Source organism: Chelonoidis abingdonii, chromosome 4 (assembly GCF_003597395.2).
Source record: "Chelonoidis abingdonii isolate Lonesome George chromosome 4, CheloAbing_2.0, whole genome shotgun sequence".
Classification (NCBI taxonomy): domain Eukaryota; kingdom Metazoa; phylum Chordata; order Testudines; family Testudinidae; genus Chelonoidis; species Chelonoidis abingdonii.
In genome coordinates this window covers 89,099,670-89,122,870 of record NC_133772.1, presented here as the reverse complement: position 1 = coordinate 89,122,870, position 23,201 = coordinate 89,099,670, and the positions used below count along the sequence as shown (strand labels likewise).

Here is a 23,201-nt window from a genome sequence, read left to right as displayed (position 1 = left end):
ATAGTGTTTCTAGATCCTCCATTTTAAGGATTTGCATTTTTGATTAAGTTAATCTTCATTTATATACAGCAAGACAACATCGTGTGTGTGAGATCAAAATAACTGTGTGGCTAAAATTAGCACTGTGCCTTTAATGATGGATGGTTAAGTGGCATTGACTCAGGGAAAATGGTCATTCTTGTCCATGGAAAAGTTGATCATATTGAAATGAGAAAGGAGGATACAGCCAACAGAGAGTCATCAGATATAAAATGGGCAGGACAGGCAGATCAGGGAGATAACATTACTGTCTGCTGATAACTTACCAGGAGCTTTGTATTTTTTGAAGGTGTCATTTACCAATGGGAAAAAAAGCACTATAGGAGCTCTTGGACTCTCAGCATCTTCAAACAGATAGCACTCCTTTAGATTTTTCCGGTCTTCGTCACTTATCTCGATTCTGGGGAATGGGATTCCCTGCTCCGAGAAGTACTTCGCAATTAGGTCCAGAGGCTGAATCATCACAGAAGAAAGATTTTAGAACTCAGAGAAGGGACAAAGACCAGGATTTCCTGAAACACAGTAACTAATGATAAACTGCCTTTCTATACTCCAGGGGTTACACAGGAATTCCTACGGGAATACAGGAGGTTGGAGAAAGACTACATCATAGAATACTCATGTTGCAGTTTATTTTGCTCCCTGTAGCACTTTAAACAAAATGAGAAAGCAGTTACAGTAGCATAGATTCCACAGGCAGCTGAAAACTAAAGTATTAATTTAAGTCTACTACCGAGTAAGGGGATTCATTAAATAGATTTTGAAAAGGAACATCAGAGAGGAAAGCCCAAAGAGTATATGTATATTTCTTATATGGGCCCCATCACCAAAGTATCCGAGCATCTTACAGTCTTTAATGTATTTAGCTTCACATCACCCCTCTGAGGTAGGGAAGTGCAATTATCCCCTCTTCACAGATCAGAGGATGAAGCACAGAAAAGCTAAGTGACTTAGGCCAGGTCTACACTGCGACTTTAAATCGGTTTAATGGCCGATATACCGATTTAACGCTGTATCCGTTCACACGACGTCATTAATATCGAGTTAAATGGCTCCTTAAATCGATTTCGGAACTCCTCCCAAACGAGAGGAGTAGCGCTAAATTCGATAGATACTCGGATAGGGTTCATGTGGACGAATCGACGTTATTGGCCTCCGAGGCGGCATCCAGAGTGCGCAACTATGACGCTTCTGCACAGCACTAACTGGATGCAGCGGCAAGTAACAGGAAAGCCGCCGCGATTTTGCATCATTTCCTACTTGCCCAGCTGGACTCTGATCAGCACGGCTGCGATGCAGTTTGAAATCAAAAAAGGCTCCAGCATTTAGACGTACGGAGATACTAGTTCTGATCCTGTATGGGAGGAACAAATCCTGTTGTATTCCAGCTCCTGTACAGAACACAATGCCAAAGCGTTTGAATAAAAAACTCCAGGTACACAGCGCTGTTGACAAGCGTAACGGAAGCGAGACTCAAATGGACCTCTGAAGGAGGGAGGGGGTACTGAGGACTCACCTATCCACAGTCCACAGCTCTCTGAAATATTTTGCATTCTTGCTGAGCTCCCATTTCTGTAGGTTTCACCAACACAGTGTCTGGCGTCGGTTCACGGAACAGCTCCTCAGTTTATTTCCCCCCCCAACACGTGAAAAAAAAAAGGGAAATGATTTGCTGGCTATGGCGTTCTGCCAATGCACCCGCGCAAAAGGCGGGCCAAAGGTTGTTGCTGCTTCACAAAGGAGGGGTGAGGCTGTACCGCAGCACCACGGGGCGTGTTTTCTGCCCATCAGGCACTGTGTCTGCCAACACGAAGTGGGAAACTATGGCATAGTGAGGAACAGCTACCCCACGTGCACCGCTCCGAAATCGGATTGATTAGCTTTGGACCATGGACGCAAACAATCGATTTCGGGATCCCACTGTGGACGCGCTAAACCGATTTTATTATATCTGTTTTGTAATATCGGTTTAAGCTAATTCGAAATAATCGTGCAGTGTAGACGTACCCTTACTCATTGTCACACAAAGTCTGTGGGGAAGCAGGGAATTGAACCTGGACTTCCCAAACCCTGGGCTAGTGCTCCAACTACAGTTCATCCTTCATTGGGATAATTGTAACATGCAAATTTAGTTAATGAAAGACCTTGTAGAAATTTGAGTCCAAAAGGTATTGAATTGTCCCATCTACCACAGAGTCAGCTGCCAGAAAACCCCATATCATCTAATCAAAAAGGAAGTAATAGCCATGTAATTACATGTAATTTTGTGATGAACGCTGTCGCTATAAGAACTAGTCAGAAAACTGAAATTTTTCCTGTCAGCAATTTTGAACGACAAAAAAAATCTTCATCTTACATATTTTAGAAAAAAAGAAAACAGTTTTTTATTCAGAAACATTTGAACTGATTAAAAGTGAAATTTTTTGTTTCAAATCAACATTTCAAAATGAAACATTTTTCATTTCATTTAGACAACTTCACTCCTATGTCACAATGGAACTCTCCACAATAAGAGTAAAGCTGGTCTGTGCAGGAGATATAACCTTCTCCAGGGGTGATCTGAGACAGTGAAAAGAACTCCCCCACAAACAAAGGACCATCAAAAACCTCATCACTTTCCACTCCAAGTGCAAGGGCAATTTCGTTGATCTTGCCTCCTCTAATAGGAATACAAATCAACAGGTACATTTATTTAACAACCATCACCTACCAAACAAGACACACCATGCACTTCTCCCTCTGGGGAGAAAATGAGAGAACAAACAGCATGTGACAGATGTGTAGTCACATTGCTTAATGCAATACTGGAAGGCACTCCGATATTATGGTAATGAGCACAATATGAAAACTTACATAGAACAGAACTTAAAATGTTATTTTGTTTCAAGTTTTTGAGTTTCAGAAACCCAGAATGAAACATTTTAAGTCCAAAATTAAAACTGCCATTTCAAGTCACCATTTTGAAATAAAATGTTGGGGTTTTAGGGTTTTTTATAAACCAAAAAGTTGAAATGACACAACTGTGTAAGTTGCAATAAAATGAAAAAATGAGTTTCATTTCAAAATGTTGATTTGTCATTTGAGATTTAATGTAGGAAAATCTAATTTTTGTTGGAACTGACATTCCCCCCCACAAAAAAATCAGTTTCAACACAACTGTACTTTTTGGTAGGTATATTTTCTTCACAAGAAATTTTTATCAGCCTTAATAATTACCTTTTTCTTATTGTATGTGCCTGCCCAATACTTTTCCTAGTTTTACTAGAAAATTACTGAGGAACACTGAGAATTGCTTCATAAATTATCTTCCGTGAATTTGTTGGAATAACATAGATTCGTAGATTTTTAAGGGCAATTGTCATCATCTATTATCTGACCTCCTGCATAACTCAGGCCATAGGACTTCCCTGAATTAAGTCCTGTTTCAAGTACAATACACAGAACAGAAAGATTTATCAAACACCTCTATTTTTCAGCATTATTATTAACAATTCTACCATTTTGAACTAGTAATGGACCAATGCCGTTGTTAGGATTTCTTGTCAGATCGGCCATTGACAGATTTAGTAATTAAAACAGAGAATTAGAAGCATAGATAGTGTCAATTAAATAAAGAATTTAGGCCACAGTTTCTGAGGCAAAGAGGTGTGCCATTGTCGAACTAGTAGTGCAAACTAAATGAAGTTTCATTCTTCTGGAATCAATTTCCTCTTCTACTATCGGAAAGTTAGTAATTTTGGCCACAAGCGTCAGCTTCTAATTTTCCCCAGGGGCGCTCAATCTGTGCTCAGCCCCAGGTGATAGTGAGGGGGCCCACTCCACCCATCCCCCCAAGGCCCCACCCCACCTCTTCCCTCTCCCACTCCCCCCCGAGCACACTCCATCCCCGCTCCTCCCAGCACCTCCTGCATACGGTGGAACAGCTGTTCCACAGCATGCAAGAGGCACTGGGAGCGGGATAAGGAGTTGATCGGTGGGCTGGAGTGGGTGGTAGGGGAAAGCTTGGCTGCCAGGGTGTGCTAAGCAGCAGCTAATTTTTCTTCATGGATACTCCAGCCCTGGAGTACCCACAGAATTGGTGCCTATGATTTTGGCTACTAAATGCTAAACACTTTGAGGCAAATGGCCATAATGGAAAAACCAAAGGATAATTTGACTCTTCTCACCAATGTCTGTGATCCTCCACTGTAATTTAAATGCAGGATGACGTCCACTTTCCTCTGAGGTATCAAGAGTGGTGGGTAACTGGTATTGATAAAAAATCCAGTATCTGCCAGGGATAGAGGGTGCTGTGCTGTTTCAATTAGTTTGTTAGGGTAAGTGTCTATCACAGTGTCTGAAATACAAACATGTCCTGTTATAACTACCATAAGAACAGATGAGCTGCTTCCCTGATGAATAATAATAAATGGGTCAAAGAGAAGAAAGGAGAATTCTGCCCATACCCCATTGCAACCTGACATTGTTTTCAGCCTTTTTGTCTATCTATTTTACCCCTCCCCACAACTTTGCAGTCACTGTGCCTGGTGACATGCAACCCCACAAAAAATTAACTGAGACCCAACAAAGCAATTTCATTACGAACATTCAGCCCTGTACAAGCCAACAGACTGAACTTTAGTTCAAACTTCAGTGCTAGAGGAAGGGGAGATGGAATTTAAACACGAAATCCACATATTCTTCATAGCACACAGCTCTCCTCAGTACATTCCAAACCATCTCAAAATATACCACTGCAAATCATGCTTTATTACTGTGCCTTTCCATGTGGAAAAATGCTCATTCTCCAGGTACTTATTGTGCATCTGGAAGCCCCTTAGGAAATTGGGGAATTCTGCAATTGTCGGGCGCCCTGTTAAGACATCTCGGAAAGCAGTAGAAAGGGCGCCTGCAGGAGTCAACAGGCGAGTCTTTGTCTCATGAGGCTTTATGTGCAGAACAGGATCCTCCTCTGCAGAAAGGGAAGGAAAAAAATCTAAAATTCTTAGTTTATCTAGATTAATTTGGGGGTGGGGAGTTCTCTGCAGCAATAAAGAATAATAAGAATAAGAATAATGCAATCATTCATAAACTGAATTTCTGGCCAACCCATAAAAAGGATAACTGTAAAAAGCTACAGCTTTGAATCCAAATAAAACTGAGAGTGGGAGCAAAATGATAAAGAAACCCCACAAAAGCTCAGTACATTAAATGAACTACTACCCACAAATAAAACATTAAGTCTACAATTAAAATCTAATATTTTAGACTTAACTAGAATGGTGCCCCATTTGTAATTTGGTGCAGAGGTGCCAACTTTCTGATTTCTCGGGGGGTGCTCAACCTCTGCTCCAGACCCCACCCCCTCTCCACCCCTTCACCCAAGTCCCCACCCCTGCCCGCCTCTTCCTGCCCCAACCCGTCTCTTCCCCCCCCGTTCCACCCCCTTTGCCGAATATGCCCCACCCTTGCTCTGCCTCTTCCTGCCCCTGCTCCACTCTCCCTCCCCAGCGCCTCCTGCTCACTGCTGAACAGCTAATCCACGTTCAGGAGGTGCTGGGGTGGAGGGAGAGGAACAGATCGGCAGGGCCCACTGGCAGGTGGGAGGAGCTGATCAGCAGGGCCCATTGGTGAGTGCTGAGCACCCACTATTTTTTTCTGTGGGTGCTCCAGCCCCAGAGTCCCCATGGAGTTGATGCCTATGATTTGGTGTATGGTGCAGGGAACAGTATGCAGGGTCAAGGGCCTTCTATGAAGACAATACTGCTCCCTCAACTTTTGAGGTGGTAACTTGGCAATTACCCTTGAATATTTTTCCTTTGCATCTCCCTTACTCAAGGCAAAGCAGCTCCTAAATCAAGCAAAGAGATTGCTTCACAACAATAGAAGATCCTGTTAACCCCTTTCCTCCCCTTCCCCCTCTGACTATGCTATCTTTGCAGTAAGGCTTTAAAATCCCTTCAAAATTAGTGTGTATTATTTATACATCAGACAAATGTGGCGTACCAAGTACGGGAAAACAAAAACAAGAGGTGAATGACAAAAAAAAAAAAAGATAAATCACCCACCAATGTCTTCTACTCGATCTTTAGTCCATCTGTACCAGAAGTCCTCTGAATCAAAGGCTAAATTCCAGAAGTACATCACATCCAAGGAAAATATACCACTCCACATGCCTGTAAAGTGGAAGAGATTCAATGGAAACTAATTTGATGAAGTCTTGAAAGCATTTTAATTAAAAACCATCTTTTGTCCTACTCCTTGAACATTTCCTTCCAAATTTTATAGACATCTTTGTGGGCATAGTTCCAATACTGCAAATACTTACACATATGCTTACACTTCTTTGCATGAGTATTCCCATTGAAATCAAGTGTCTGCAAGACTGGAGCCTATCTGAGCTACTGTTATAACTACTTCAGCTGTAGGAGCTTTAAATGGTATCTAGTTCCAAGTAAAGTCAGACTCAGAAAATGTTAAATTGTTTAACTACATAAGGTACCAGTTTTCAAGTTATCTTCCCATCTCAGCTTTACAGCTTCTCCATATTTCATTAGAAAAACAGATATTTTGTTCCTTTTTTATCTCACTCTCTCTCTCCCTTTGCTATTAGTATTTAATTTTGAATAACATTATTAGCTCTCTGAAGATTGCATTAAAAAGCTGTTTGTATTCTACTGTTTCAGAACATTACTGTTCTGTTTAATGATGTTGATGTTTATTAGGCTACATTTCAATGCTATGTTGTTATATGTATCAGGATTCAAATAAGTGCCAAATGGAAAAGAATAGAATAAGTCAAAACATTCTGTTTCATTTTTGGTCAAAATCTTGTTTTGATGAACATTTTCTCACGAGTTACAGTTAAAAGTTAGCAATTGGACTATGCTGCAAAGTACACCCTAGCAGCCCCACCCAAACCTGACAACAAGGGTTGGGTGTGGGTCAGGTCAGATACTCAGACTCATAGACTCTAGGACTGGAAGGGACCTCGAGAGGTCATTGAGTCCAGTCCCCTGCGCTCATGGCAGGACCAAATACTGTCTAGACCATCCCTGATAGACATTTATCTAACCTACTCTTAAATATCTCCAGAGATGGAGATTCCACAACCTCCCTAGGCAATTTATTCCAGTGTTTAACTACCCTGACAGTTAGGAACTTTTTCCTAATGTCCAACCTAAATCTCCCTTGCTGCAGTTTAAGCCCATTGCTTCTTGTTCTATCATTAGAGGCTAATGTGAACAAGTTTTCTCCCTCCTCCTGATGACACCATTTTAGATACCTGAAAACGGCTATCATGTCCCCTCTCAGTCTTCTCTTTTCCAAACTAAATAACCCAATTCTTTCAGCCTTCCTTCATAGGTCATGTTCTCAAGATCTTTAATCATTCTTGTTGGTCTTCTCTGGACCCTCTCCAATTTCTCCACATACAAAAACAACTCAAAATTCTTGAGCTCAGATCATGTTCGGATTAGGCTTTAAAATTAGACCCAAGTAGACCTAAGTCCACAGAGGGCAATGCTGTAACAAGAAGACACCCTGCTTCACATTACCATGCCAAACCTCCTGAACCCAACCCTGCTGCCATTGCCTCTTCTTTCATCATTCCCTCCTGCGGACTGTGCAGCAACTGCGGGAAGCAAAACTCTGCCCTTGCACCCTGTAGGCAGCTCCACACTTGACTTGCCTGCACAGGCTCCCCATTGTCTGTGTGGCAGCACCCGCAGGAGGTGGTGCGGGAAGCCAGGGGCTCATCCAGTGCTGCTGGGGCCCTGGGCAGGGAAGCCAAAGTGTGGAACCATCACAGATGGGGCACAATGCCAGGGATCCTGGCAGCCACTGAAAGGCTGAAACTGAAGCAACTCCAGCTACTACCGCCATCCTCCCCCTGGGCACAGCTACAACAGGTGCAGTAGCCGTTGGCTCTGCAGGCAATGGCACCAGTTGCCCCCTCCCATTCTCTCCCACACCTTCCCCACCCCCATTACACTTGAGACCCTTGCAACCCGACCCAACTCCAACAGGACTTAACTGCAAGAGTTGGGTTCAGGTCGGATATGAAAACAACTCACTGATCTCTAGCTTGGGTCAGGTTCAAATTTGTTGTGGTCTGGTCAGTTTCAAGTCAGGCTTTAAAACAGAAAAGGGCTGAATTCCAAATAATTGTGACATAAAAGGTAGCAAATGCCAATGTTGGACAAATCAACTCAAGTAAAGGTATATAGAACCTAGCAGCTGCCCTATGTTTGTCAGTTGCCTGGTTTCATAGCACAGTTAAACCAAACAAACAACAGGTTTAGTTACACTAGGACAATTTAAATTCACATGGAAAATCATTATCTGTTAGTGGCACAGGTGATACCATGCGTAGATTTCTGGCAGGTGATTCCACACCAGTGTCACCAGTGACAGATCACTTGCTCTCCAATGCCTAGTTATACACCCAGCTGTATTTTTATTAGGTTAACATTTGCTCTAGATAACCATTACCTTCCATGTAGCAAATCCGGCTTTCTGGGAACTTCTTCATCAGCCTTCCCATGAAAAATTCACTTCCAAAATCTTCTGAGCGAATAAATGCTCCATATTTCCAGAATCCCACCTCATAGGGAGTGAACTCCAACCATTCTATAGTGAGAGCAACAAAAAAGGCTTTTACTGCAGTGCTAGACTGTGGAGAAAGACATTCATATCATATGACTAGAAAAAAATCAACATCTTTGTGTATAATTATAATTTAAAAACCATCAGATTTTGTAACTAGCTATATTTCTGTTCAATACTGGTTGCAACACCGATAAGCCTAGAAAGCAAATTTTCCTCATACATCAGCAGGGGATGGTAACTCCATGTACGGACTGAGGTCCATTAATACAGCAATTTGGGGAAGGAAGGAGCTTGGACTGAACAAACCCATTAGTACTCAGCTATAGTTGTTCATCTATAACGTTTTATATAGGTCAAATTCCCATTGGAAAATCATGCTCTAAGAGTCTTTTAAGTGCCTATGCTCCAACAGTGAACAGTACAGAACAAACAAAGGAACAGTCCTATTCTGATCTGGATGACATAATTAAATCTATACCCTGCAAAGACACGCTCATACTTCTGGGAGACTAGAATGCCAGAGTTGGAAAAGATAGTGAGGTTTGGAATGGTGTAATAAAGAGCAATGAAGTCAGAAAAATAAACAGCAATGGTGTGTTGAGCATGAGTTTGTTATTATCAACACAGTCTTCAGGCAAGCCAACAGACATAAAACCTCTTGGATGCATCCAAGACCAAAGTACTGTCACCTGATTGATTATGCCATGATAAGGCAAAGAGGCATCAGGGTCATCAAGATCACCGGAACAGTGCAAGGGACAAACTGTTGAGCTGGCCACGGGATGATCAGAGCCATTTTTTAATTTAAATGCTGTTCAGCAAAACAATGCTGAACAAGATTAAATCAAAATTGAACCAAGCAAAGCTGAGACATCCATTTCATCAACAAAAACTAAGGGAAAACTTAGAGGAATCTACTCAAAAAGTGGAATATATTCAAATCAGCCATTCTTCAAGCCTCAGAAGAAACTCTAAGCAAAAATCAAGGATAGCACCAGGATTGGTTATATTAAAGATGTGTTTATGTCTTGGCACACAGACAAGGAATCAACGTCAAAGAAAGATACGTTCAAATATCCACAAGCCAAGGATCAAAGACAGCTTTATGTTCTACAGGATAACTGGTGGGAAAAGAAAGCAAAAGAAATACAGCAATATGCCAATTCTAAGATCACAAAGTTGTTTTAGGAGTTCCTGAAGACCATTTATGGCCCATTGAAATCCAGACTAGCTCCTTTAAAGAGTTCAGATGGATCTACCTTAATCAAGGACAAGAGGCATCTCTGAAAAATAAGTGTAGAACTTCACTGAGCTACTCAACCACCCCTCTATGGGCAACCAACAGGTGCTAGAGGAACCAGCCTAGTACCCCATATATGAAGAAACTGACCAGCCATCTATCACTGAGGAAGTGAAAAAAACTGTTGAACAAATGAAGTCAGGTAAATCACCAGGTTAAGATAGCATCCCAGCTGAAATCTTTGAACCTGCAGGCTCCAAAACTGTCAGCTATGTATATAAAATCATTAAGAATATCTGGGAAGCCAAGGAAATTCCTCAGGACTTCAAAATATACAATCCTAGTTAATCTTTACAACAATAAAGGCTACAAACCTGACTGAGGTAACAATCAGAATATCTCCATGCTATCTATTGATAGTAAAATTCTTGCTTGCATTTTTCTCAGTCAGCTTGTGGAAACAGTATCACAGAAGTTTCTACCAGAAACCCAGTGTGAATTTGGAGCACCACAGGGCTGATATTTGTTGTGAGGCAGATTCAGGAAAAATGCACTGAGCAAAACATTGAACTGTATGCTGTCTTTGTTGATCTAAACAATTTGTTTTGACAAGATGAGTAGAAATGGCCTCTGGAAAATTCTAGAGGGATAGGTTATGGTATCAGAATGGGCAATGACAGTCTCCCCCCCCAAAAAAAAGCTCTATGGTGACACTTGGAAAATACAGGAAGGGTGGTCAACAAAAACACTTCAAAGACATCCTTAGGCAGAAACTGACCTTATGCAGCATAAATTGTTACAACTTTGAAGACATAGCCAAGGAGAGACCTGAATGGAGAGCAACTATCAGTAAAGGTTGTAAATACGTTAAGGAAGACAGATGAAAAAAAAATTTTTTTAAAAGGACCAAGCATCATACCAAGTCTTCAGTGGGAACTTCTGTATTCCTGTGTGACATGTGTTCATGTGCCTCACATATCTGAACTATACAGCCACATGACAACACACGTGATGCTGTGATGTCACCATTAGATACAACAGACATACATTATAGCTGAGGTAAAAGTTATTTCCTCCAGGCCAACACTGTTTAGAAGCCCAGTACTTCTATTTGCTTTCTCTTCTCTTGACTATTCATACTAAGGAAGCATAATTAAATCAATAATAAATAAGATGTATATTTGATTGGCATTGCACCCAAAGGTTCACAGGTTTATCTGAGGCGTCTTGGGACTTCCTGATTTTTGTAGTGAGGATAAACTCTGAACTTGACATGTGCTGTGCTAGAAATGAACTTTCATTTCTGGTCCAGGTCAGAACTCAAAAGACTACATGCGCCAAACAAAAACATTTAACATTATTTTTTAAAACTGTATCCACAGTTTTTTGAACTTTAAAAAAAGGGTTAGTTTGAGTCTAAGGACAAAGGGTTATAATGTTAGTGGAACTGGTTTATCACACAAAATGAATGAAGATTTCTTAGAATATAAATCACATACTCTAAAATATTACCATTACCTCTAAAATCTTGAGCACTATAGCTGTTTTTGAGGTTGATAGCCATGTAAATGGGCAGCGGATTCTGGCCCTCATTGATTGCCTGTCGCTGATCCGAGAGTTTATGGTTATCTTTCTGTTTTTGAAGGAAAATAATTAATAAGAAAAAATGGATGTGTGTTTGAATTTTTATAATATAACATCTGAACTTCAGCCAGGTTTTCTTTTATATTCTCAACTCATGGGGCTGTGTACAAATGTTTCTCTAGGCTATTCCAAAGTTCCCAAAAGTCCCAGGAACAGCAGCAATTCTTTGATGCTTACATGTTATTAAGAAATGTGGTCAGTTTGACTGTAGATTCAAACAAGCACAGAAAGGGAAATTCATGAAAAGAGACAGGTGACTAGAGTGCAGCAGGGACTGGAGCTGTCTAAGTTATGATCATCTTAGGCAGGTTATGCTGCAATGTTCCAGACAGATAAGTGCTGAGGTATGCATTATATTGAATCTGATACATTAAACTTCTTTGCTTGTAAAGAGAAATTATTAGGAAATAATCTATTTTAGCTAGTTTTCAAATACTGTTTGTTTCTAAACAAAAAATTTTTCAACCTTGTTAATGGCACTCATCCTAATGTGACATTGCCTGAAGTTTTTAAAACATTTTGGAGTTATTCCAGCATCAAATGATTTAATAAATCCATGCTTTACTTCCTTAGCTGTTCTAAAATTCTTTAGATATGCATATATAACAGTAAGACCTGTCCAATATTTAGCAAATATATTTGACAAATTTCACCATTTTCCATCCAAAAAAATGCATTTGTCAAATACTTTTTTAAAAACAGATTTACCTAGCTCCATAGCTGATCTAATACCATTTGACAAATACATTTCTCAGTGAGTACAAGTGAAATCCATACAATAATACATTCAAGGAATGTTCTTTTCTGCAATTCAACCAGCTCTAAAAACAACACTGAGAGAATAGAAATAGGACAGTATTACAAACACATACGAAACAAGTGGTCTGTGATGTAACTAGGATTTGTGTCACCTTCTTGAAGCCAATTTTACAGTGTCAATTTAGTTTTTAACCAAAAATGAATGTTTGAGCATGTGCAATGTGCAAATAGGCATCTGAATTACAAAATGAATCCCAGGGATTCAGATTTTTAAAGACAAAAAATGGCAGCCAAAGGCTGGCATGTTGCAATTTCTTGGCTCGAACAGTTTAAGGTGCCATGGTACCCATAGGTCTGCCACATTTTTAAAGAGAGAACAGTGTTTGGATTTGAATATATAGTTTATCTATTTGCAACAAAAGATCCTAACAAATTCTTTGCCTCAATAACCCTACAGTGTTGTTGGCTAGGCATCCCTTTCCGTGTTTATTTTCTGCTCATTCTTAGTGATAGAAGCTCATCAGGTCTCTGAAAAGAATGGTCTATTCAATACCTCATCATGTAGCATGTATTCAACCATGAGTCCCCACAAGTCTATAAAAGACGTGTTGTGTCCTTCTTGGCGCCGCTCTTTCAGCTCATTGTAATAGTACTTCAGACGGTCCAAAGTAAAACCCTTAATCTTGCATTTGGTCACGTGCTTCCGAGCTTTATTGATTGCTTCCTCCAGATACTTCTGTGACCATTTAGCATCTTCATACAAGTTTGCCATAGTCCTAAGGAAGAGAGATAGGACATTAAACAGTATGGGTAGGCCTACACTGGAGATGGAGACAGTCTCCTTGGGCAGACATACTAGCACTTACTTTTATTGAGACAGCCTGCTAAAAATAGCAGTGTAGCTGAGGCTGCATGGCAGTGGGATGGGATAGCTGCCCTGAGTACACACCTAGGGTTTCTGATTGGATTGCTCTCATGGTGGCTAGCCCATTCCGCTGTCATGGCTACACTGGTAATTTTAATATGCTAAAGCTAGTGCAAGTATGTCTACCCAAACTGCAAATTACATCTCCAACTCCACTGTAGGAGGAAATGGTCAGTGTGCATGGCCAGGATGTAAAATCCCACCCCTTCATCTTCCTATCTCCAATCCTATCCCAAAGACAAGATTCAGTATGATGGATCTAGGGTATAATTGACATAATACAGAAAGGTAATAGACATTTAAATAAATATACATTCTTAACAGTGATTTGAACTCTACTTCTGAGATCCAAGACACACACAGTATGCATTAGGTGGCACAGGCAATTGGTCAGTGTGACTGCCCACCGCTTAGCTTATGGTATTTTTGTTCTCAGTGGATACACAGGGAAATATGTGGGCTTATTTTTTATCTGTAAAGTGTCATGCAAACCAACAGTGTTATATAACTAATAAATAAATAATAGTGGCATGCAGAAAGATCAAATAAAATCATTGCTCATGTCAGCTTACCATGTAGTGCCCGATAAACCAGTTATGTAAGAAACACTGTCCAAGATATTCAGTTTCTGAAGACCCAGCAGGCTGCCATACATTGCTGTTAATGATCTCGTCCCACCCCCTGTTGTCGTGATTGCCACCACCGGCACCTGCTCAACACATGGAGGAGAAGACAGATGAAAAACAACTGAATGTGAGAGATAAGAAATTATTTGTATGAAGGATGGAAATGGTAAAGGCATGGATAATGCCAATATAAAACGATGTCAGTTTGTGAGCAATTACATGATTTATGTTAACTACTTCCATTCCTATCTCCTAACTGATGGGACAGTGAAGGCTCGTATTCTGTTGCTTTTGATTTGTTTGTTTGTTTTTATTATACAATTGGAGACCAACTCACTATATTAGAATTCACCTAACGTGCATCACCTGGAAGTCAGCATAAAAATATAGGTATTGCCCTACCAGAACTGCTTTTTAATCCATGATTCTGGCTCTGAGACTGGTCAGGGCTTCAGAAAAATGCACAAACACCTAGTAATAAGTGGAATTGTGCAGTACAATATCATGGGGGTGTTTCCAGACCCCAACCGGATCTTTACTTGATGTCCTTCTTAATCTTACTAAGCCATTTACTTTCATAACATCCTGTGACAGTGAGTTGCATGGCTGATTATATGTTGTATAGAAAGATATGTTCATCTGCCTATTTAAATTTGTTATCTTTTAATTTCATCATGTCCTCTGCTGTTCTTTTGTCATGAAAAAGAGTAAATGAGTAGAGCTGGATGGGAAACAGTTTTCCCTTCCCCTAAGAATTTTTGAGAGGGCAACAATTTTTGCAAATCAATACCTCACTCTACCACCCAAAAATCAGATTGCATTAATGGAAACATTTTGTTTCAGCAACGCTGGTTTTGTTTTGATTTTGACCTCTGCAAAAAAATCATTACTTTTTTTAGTGTAACTTGCCTAAAAGTTCAAAATGACTTTTCATTTTGAACTAAAAAATAAAGTCAGCCGAAGATCCCCATTACAACAGACATATCCCCACCCTGCCTCCATCATACAAACTACCTCCACTCAGCAATCGCAGACACTCCTCCAGTGTCTACTACAAACCTTCTGCCTGACAGGCATCCCCCTTTCCTTGATACAAATGAGCAGTACAAAAGGAAACTGTAACTCATAACATCAGGGGACTGTAGAGAGGCTGTAAAGACATACATCCCACCTGACCTGCTCTGCCCCACCTCGCTCACCATACTGCTCTGGCAGCTCCTATGCTCCCAGTCTTTCGGTCCAGAGATCTGGACCTGCCCTTGGGAGGTAACAAGAGGGAAAGGACTTCTGCCCTGCATGGTTCTGGGAGTGAAGGTGGGTGGCTGGGCCCCAGTACTCTGGATATCCTCAAACTTTTGCCTGGGGATGTGTGGGAGGGAGGAGGCACTGGCAGGCTGTACAACTCCTAGACTCATTTCTCCTGCCAGTGGTCAGCATCTGTCCAGGGAGCGTCATCTCTGTTCAAAGCTACCAATAAATGCAGCCTAATATATCTGATTAATCCTGGAGCCACTCATTGCACTCCTTGAAAGCAAATAACCCACTGCTTACTTCTAAGGTTTTCTGACTACTCGGAAGATATACTGCTCCTGTAAGAAAAATGCCACCAGCCGCACGCAGCACTACCATTGGAAAGAGGAAAGGGGAGATACCCACAATTCAGTTCCACATACTTCATGGTCCTGCAGGTCCTCCTCTAGCTGGAGCACTTTCTTCACAGTAGAAGCAACATACTTCTTCCTTTTACACAGGAAATCCTGTTCCTCTGTGCACAAGTCAAACCCAAAGCGCACATCCATGTCTTTTGGCCTGAAACACAAACCACAGCAAATGTCATCTTCTTTGATTCCCATCCATCAGCTCAGCAATGACAAAAAATGTATGCAGGTATATTATTACTTAGGACCTATATAGAGCAGACAGTCAATAAACTCCATCATCAGACTTACACGACAGGCTATTTCCACACCTGTATATAGACTGAGCAATGTAAAAAAAAGGGTGATATTTCTATTACTGGCACATGAGGAGCAACAATGTGGACAAAGGATAGGTCCCAGCATGCTTCAGGTTTCTTGCAATAGGAGTCACAAAGGAAAGTGTGACAATTGGGCAATTTTTCATCTGAAGGGTGATTTTTGAACTCTTAGTAGTCTTTCTGTGTCAATCTATTTCTCATCAAACCACCCTGAAAAATTCAAATAGCATTCCGAGTTTATAGTTTCATCTTTTGGTTTTTGCCCTTGCAATGAGGTTGTGTACAAAGTAAATGTTTAGTGTTCCTGTTAAACTGAATTCTGGAACACAACTTTAATTGTGATTCAGTTACCACTGCATCACCTGGTCAAATTCTGCCCTCAGCTAACTCATGAAACCCCATAGACTTGTGTGCAGTTGTACAAGTGTAGTTCTGTGTATAATTTGCTTCTATTAGAAAACAGCTGGATAACCCCACTCTGTGTGCACTTCTTCCATTAGTAATGAACAAGTATGCTGGTCAAGGTCAATGTTCTGTTTTTGTTTGTTTATATTACATTAGCACCCAAAATGTGGTAAGTGTTGCCTAGAGATATGCACGGAGAGCTTGCAATCCAAGGCACAGATACTGCAAGACCTCCCCTTCCAAGTAGACCTCCATGGCCATTTGGGCTAATCTAAGTGTCTGTCCCTGCAAACACTTAAGCACATGGACAATTCCAATGAATTTCCTCACGAGTAAAATTAAGCATGTGCTTAAGTGTTTGCAGAATTGAGACTTAAAAGACAAAAACACAGATTGTGATTCATATCTGCGTGTTTGTCTTCAAAAACTCCTACAGGATAGAATGTCAGAATTTCCCAAGAGGCTTTGGTCACATTACCCTCTGGTGGTTGCAAACTTACACAGGATATTAGCTGAAATGATAGTTCATGAGTATGTATGTTTCATGGAAAAAGAACAGGAGTACTTGTGGCACCTTAGAGACTAACAAATTTATTTGAGCATAAGCTTTCGTGGGCTACAGCCCACTTCATCAGATGACACAAATACTCCTGTTCTTTTTGCAGATACAGACTAACACAGCTGCTACTCTGAAACCTATGTTCATGGGTAACTACTATAATTTTCCATTCCCAGCCACTTTTGCAAAGCACACATCATTCACTTACCAAGTTTAATCTTTAAAAACAAAGTCATTTTAATGATTTTCTGAATGTAAAAATGTGTCTGAATATTTTCAGAATGGTAGGGAAAAAAACCCTCACACCCCAAAAAGGTCCCAAACAGCTGTATCTATTTTCTTCAGACTTTCTGATAAAGTTCACTTCTGGATTGAGATTAAGCACACAGCTCTTCCTCCTTTCTAGAAAGTGGAAGGGTATAGTTCATGTGGTCCTTTTTCTTTGTTAACTACGGTACTGTCAAGATCTGAAAAACTTTTTCAAGGCTGCAGTGACATATTCTTTACCATGTCTTCTTTGAATTGACTAAATAATATTCTATAAGATATTGCAGTTATAGCCTGACAGGAAACACTTTTCCCACCCTGCAAAAAACCTCAAGATTTTGAAAAAAAAAATTCCCATCTTGAATCAGGATGAAAAGTCAGAATCTCAAAAATTTCCACAAAACAAAATCTGAAAAAATTGCAGTTAAAGAACTTTTTTAAATAATTCTGAAACATTTTGTTTAGATTTTTGACCTTTAAAAAAACATTTTTACAGTACTATAATTAGCTTGAATTTTTAAACAAAAAGACATTTCAACCTGGAAAACTGGAATTTTTCATTAAGAAAATGTTGAAATGAAATATTTCAATAATTTCAAACCTTTTTTAAAAAAAAAAAATCAAGTCAAAAAGTTTGCTGAAACTGAAACTTTCTATGAGAAAGGGTCCATTTCAATGAACTGACATTTTCCAGTGAAATAACGTTTCATCAAAAATTCCCAACCAGCTCTAATTACAATATTACATTTAATATTAGTTTTACCTTGCAAGATTATCGGTTCATCTGAGGAGAAGGGAAGCATCAGTCAGTGTGTGTCTAAATTTCAGATTGCTGGCTAACCTCTGTTTCATGAGCCCCATGAAAATAATGATCATACTGGGCCAGACTCGCTCATGCAGACAGAATCTTTGTTTAGCCAGCCACAGAAAGATTTATCCAATACAAGAGGATTCTCTGGTGGCATTGAGCCATCCTGCCAGTGCGTAAGCCACTCTCTCCTCTTGTCTAGAGGAGAGGATATGGAAAGGGGAAATGGGGGGTCGCCAAAAAATCCTTGCACCCCAGTGATTCCCAACAGCCAAAAGTTCCTTCAGGCCATTGACACCTGCGGTCAGACTTAGCTTAGAGCAGCACCAGCATTGGGAGACCACATAGGTGACTTAGTCACCTTTCCACCCTGGCCACATCTTGTGCTAGAAGACCTTCACCTGGACTCCAGAATCTGGCCAATTGTGTGTTATAATGCACACAACATGTTCTCTTTTATGTTTGGTTGGTTTATAAAGTGTAATTATTCCCCCCAAAAGCAACTGCAGAAATGGCAGCATGGAATTCCTTGTTTACTGTTTCAGTGATTCCATATCAAATGTGCTAAGTTTACAAGTAAAAAGTTTTTCCCCTGACTTCTGGCCCTACAAATTCCACCTGAAAGTCAAGCTGTGTTCTTTTTTTCTTGTGCATCAGACCCAGTAATAAAGATTCTGTCAGCCAAATTGTGCCTCGGTTATATCAGTGCAACCTCATTGTCTTCACATTATGCTTTCAGCGATGCCTGTGCAGATACAACTGGCTGAATCTCAGGTAACATTTCCTTTGATGATGCATAAGAAGCAATGGAACCCTTTTCACTTTCAGGGCTATGTGTTTTGTAACACCTCTGAAGGACAAAAGTTTTGTCTTTCACTTGCCAGCATAGTCAATGCCTAAAAACCAAGATAAGAAATCTTACCAGCCTTTTGCCTTCACATGCAAGTCAGATGTTTTGTCCTGGAAATTAAGAAAGTAGATAAATTACCATCATATTTTTAAACCTTTCTTTCTCTTAGTCTTAGAGTGAGTTTTGCCTGCTCTCCAATTAGCAATATCTGACAAGTCTAACTATAGTATATGCTCAAATAACTGCAAATATATTTGCAGTTAATGGAAAAATGCAAATGTACAATGGATAAAGTAATAAGTGGAATAGTCTCATGTTCTATTTGGAGGGTTATTGTGGCAGGATGTTAGTAATAGAATGCAATATTAATTGTTAGTTTAATAAAATACCATGTGTTAGATAGAATATAGTGGGAGAAGTATTATCAATAAATTGTGATTGTCTTCAATATAATGAAGAAAATCAACATTGAAGGAACATCTGATTGTAATTAAACAATGTACACTGAAATTTCATTTTATCACCAACAATAATGAAAAGGCATTACCCCCATTTTTTATAAATGCATTCTGGTATGTGTGTGACAGAGGGATTTGTAGTCTTATAGATCATTTAAGTGTAGAATCTTAAGATTGTAGGCTTCAAATGGTTATTAGGACAAAAAAATGATTGTTGCTATTTTGTACTTTAATAATAAGTATCATGATTTTTGAGCAATTTTTATAAACCTACATAATCAGCTACACTTTGAACAACAATTATGATGTTAATAACTTTCTTGCATTAGTAAAAATTTAAACATACACCTCTACTCCAACATAATGCTGTCCTTGGGAGACAAAAATCTTACCGCGTTATAAGTGAAACTGAGTTATATTGAACTTGCTTTGATCCCCCAGGGTGTGCAGCCCTGCCCGCCCAGAGCACTGCTTTACCACATTATATCCGAATTCATGTTATATCAGGTCGCGTTATATCAGAGTAGTAATGTAGTTAAATTATTTATTCCAAAAGGTTTGCAGCACTCACCACTGCTATTGTTATTTTCTTTTGCAAAGGGAGTGAATTTAGAGGCAGAGGCAGGGATTCTTCTTTATCTGAGGTTTGCTGAATTAAAAGAAAAGTGGAAATGTTGGTGATTTATCACAAGAAGAAAGGGGCTAACCCTCCCCAAAACACATGAATTAGATTGATGTTGCTGTTTACATTCTACTCCAAATGATATTTTCATTAAGGCTAATGATTACATACACCACAGTCACGCATCTTCTTTGGCAGTGTAACATCCAGTTTTGTTTGGTTATTCTTTACGTAGTGAAACACAATGGAATCTCTATTCCTGAGGCTGGAGTCAGCATCCAATGAAATCTTCTGGGTTTCTTCATAGGATCCTTTAACTGTAAGTGTGAGTTCTTCCTCTGAAGACAAAAGACAGTGAACAAGGAGAACCTTAACAGTAGTTGCCCAGAAATAAACTTTTCATGATTTATACACTGCATTCATTGAGGAGTTCTTTGCATTGTCTCATAATAGTAGTTGCTTAGTAAATCTAGAGACTGCCCCCAAAAGATACTAAAAATCCCATCTATCTAAAATCCCATAACAAATATTCAGGTAAATGAGGATTCAAATAATTCAGTGAGTCACTGAGTAAGTGCTTTAATTGGAGGACTCTAACCAAGATTTAGATTAGAAGGAATTTCAGATTAAAGGGTTTTTTTTGGATAAATACGATTCAAACTGGATATGGGAGCCATTTATTCACTGCCGTTCTATTCTGATATGCATTGTACTTTATGCCATACTCCTTATAAAAGTCAAAGATCCTAATTGCAATTCAAATAGACTGATTTATCAGTGTCTTTCTGTGATAACTGCTCAGTTGCAATGGTGGGGGACATGGATCAGCATTCATGCCACACTCCCTGTCAGTGCCCGGCCTAGCCCAGGGAAGCTAATGATCCAACGAGTGGATCAAATTCAGTGATGAATCTGGTCACATGCCACCTGAGGCACATTGTACATACACTAACAAGCGGCAGCAATGGTGTTGTTACAGCTGAAACAATCTTTCCATTCAGTGGCATCAATTCAGATATTTCTTGGAGGTGGGATGGGGGAAAATTCCATTTCTTCCCCCCTGGCAGGGACACTGTTCTGGTCCTCATTCTCACAGAGTCCCTAGGTCTCCTCAGCCAGAAAGTACCCTGTCTCTAATCCACACACCACACAAGCCAAGCCAGTACTGCCAGGGGTGAAGTTCTCTGCAGACTCCCCTGCACTCCACAGTAGAGAAATAGACTTTCCACAGACCCTGCCTCACAGACCCTGGGGCGGGGGAGGCCTGGAGCCCAACACAGCCCCTCCCCCCCCCCCCCCCCCCCCCCCCCCCCCCACAGGGGGACTGCATAGGGCACCCAAATGGCTAGGGACGGCCCTGAGCAGGACCATCCCTGACTGGTGTTTGTCCAATCTGTTCTTAATAACCTCTGATGATGGGGATTCCACAACCTCCCTTGGAAGCCTAGTCCAGTGCTGAACTACTCTTACAGTTGGCAAATGGCTCCTAATATCTAATCTAAATCTCCCAAAGTGCAGATTAAGCCCATTATTTCTTGTCTTACAGTCAGTGAGCAGGGAGAACAACTGAACACAGTCCCCTTTATAAAGCCCTTAATAATGGATTACTCATTTTCTAACTTCAGTTATAACTACTAAATCATAACATATAAAAAGTCAGTTAATGAAGCAATAACCTCACTTGTGGATTGTTGCTTGAGCTTCTTTGCCTGCCCATTAACTTCCAAACAGGAAACTTCACGAGACTGAAAGAGAGATGACCAAATAAATAACAAAGGGTGACACAGATGGGGTTCTAAGTGAGTCACATTGTTCTCCATTAACTCCTCTAGTTGATTAAGCAGTGACAACAAAGGGAATCATACCTAGTCCTTAGATGGGGGGATGGTGACTGTGACATATTGTTTCCATGTTGGGGAGTATAAAGGAGGAGAAAATAGGTGCATCTTACAAGTATGAACAGAAAAGTAACGTACTCTTCAAGGGAGGGGGAATAATGGAATGGAAAGCTATTCAGATAACAGGGGTTTTTTTAGAGAGAATAGCTTGAGGGAAGCTGCGTGTGTGTGTTTTTATCACTTTGAATAATCAAGCACTAACCACTTCAGAGAAAAGCATAGGAGTAGTGGCTAGGGAAATTCTCACACTTGCATTAGAAGGTGGGAACACTGAGTGCTTACAGCTGTACCACATTCAGACTTTGGCAGAAGTTGACACTCTGCTAGAGTAGCAGAGAGTTCACAGCTATCCCAGTTCCAGACTGTCTCTCCATAGGAGTGTGCTGTTCAAGCACTGGACAGCACATTTTCCTAGTGCTAGCAGTAATGCCAGTACTTGTTGTGTGGGACAGGAAAGATCTCAGGAAATAAAAAGATTACCACTAGTATTCCATTAGTAATGATGTTTTCAGGACAGTCCAGACTAAAAAAACAAAATTAAAAATACAAATGTCAAGATTAGAATTATTTAAATGACTAAGTATATCAGACACAGACTTTTCCCCTCAACTTTTATATTGCTCACTTAATTTTTTTTTTTAACTCATGGTTGTCCCAGAAGTGGGACTAGCACTAGAAGCCAGTTCTAGCATATGGGTATTGTGCAAGTTTCCATGCACTTCTTTAACAGTGAAAAATAGAAGTTAACCTTTAAAGCCCCTGATATTCCAGCCCTGGCACTGTGCCAAGCAGAAGCTGTGTACTGTGTCAAAGCATGCAGCAATTTCTTATATACTCCATACCTAAACTGTGAAGAGTTTGAGATCATTAAATCTGTCTGAATAGTTCAAACCCAGGCCTCCATAAATGAAAACCGGATGCATTCATCTAAGATTCCATACTAGCACAATGAGGGGAGAATTTTCTACACTTATTTTAAAGGTGAACTGCAAAATGGAAATGAAACTCAAAATAATACCAGATTTTGTGTGTGTGTGCGTAAAAATGTCCCCCTTTCTGATAAATCAGACAATTGCTGATCTATTCAAGACATCATATAATGCATTATTCTTTGATATTACAGTTGCAAATTCACATTGCAGCCCATGTAACTCATGTTATTAGTGAGGTATGGAACATAGTCATAATAACTTAGAGTCAGATCCTCAAGTTCATGTACATTGTTGCTCCATTGACTTAAATGACTTCCACCAATTGCAAATCTGGCCCTTAAGTATTAAATATGTAAATATGCTACCCAATGGAGCTATATAGGGAACATGAGCACATAAAACCAGGGATGGATGGCATGTTATTCTGGAGGGTGTGTGGAGATGTCGCAACCTGTGCCCTACGCATTCACAGTTACACAAACCTGATTCCAGGAAATGGACAACAAAGCTCGTGATATTTGGTTCCTGTGTTAGTAGTTAAAGTTGCTGTTAGACAGATACTGTCATTACAGTTCTTGTTTCAGGCAGGGGTGGGCAATTAT

General features: G+C 40.1%; 1 protein-coding gene across 1 annotated transcript in view; it reads right to left on the bottom strand.

Annotated features, from left to right (window-relative positions):
- LOC116832825 (cytosolic phospholipase A2 epsilon-like) overlaps positions 1–23,201 on the bottom strand; it is a 57,387-nt gene that overhangs the window by 1,605 nt on the left and 32,581 nt on the right. The window contains 14 exon segments of the mRNA XM_075065851.1: positions 306–492; positions 4,206–4,375; positions 4,799–4,990; positions 6,087–6,194; positions 8,512–8,649; positions 11,387–11,501; positions 12,825–13,047; positions 13,769–13,905; positions 15,496–15,631; positions 18,744–18,799; positions 19,719–19,796; positions 19,941–20,107; positions 21,451–21,514; positions 22,148–22,190. Coding sequence (XP_074921952.1) covers positions 306–492; positions 4,206–4,375; positions 4,799–4,990; positions 6,087–6,194; positions 8,512–8,649; positions 11,387–11,501; positions 12,825–13,047; positions 13,769–13,905; positions 15,496–15,631; positions 18,744–18,799; positions 19,719–19,796; positions 19,941–20,107; positions 21,451–21,514; positions 22,148–22,190 — 1,814 coding nt within the window.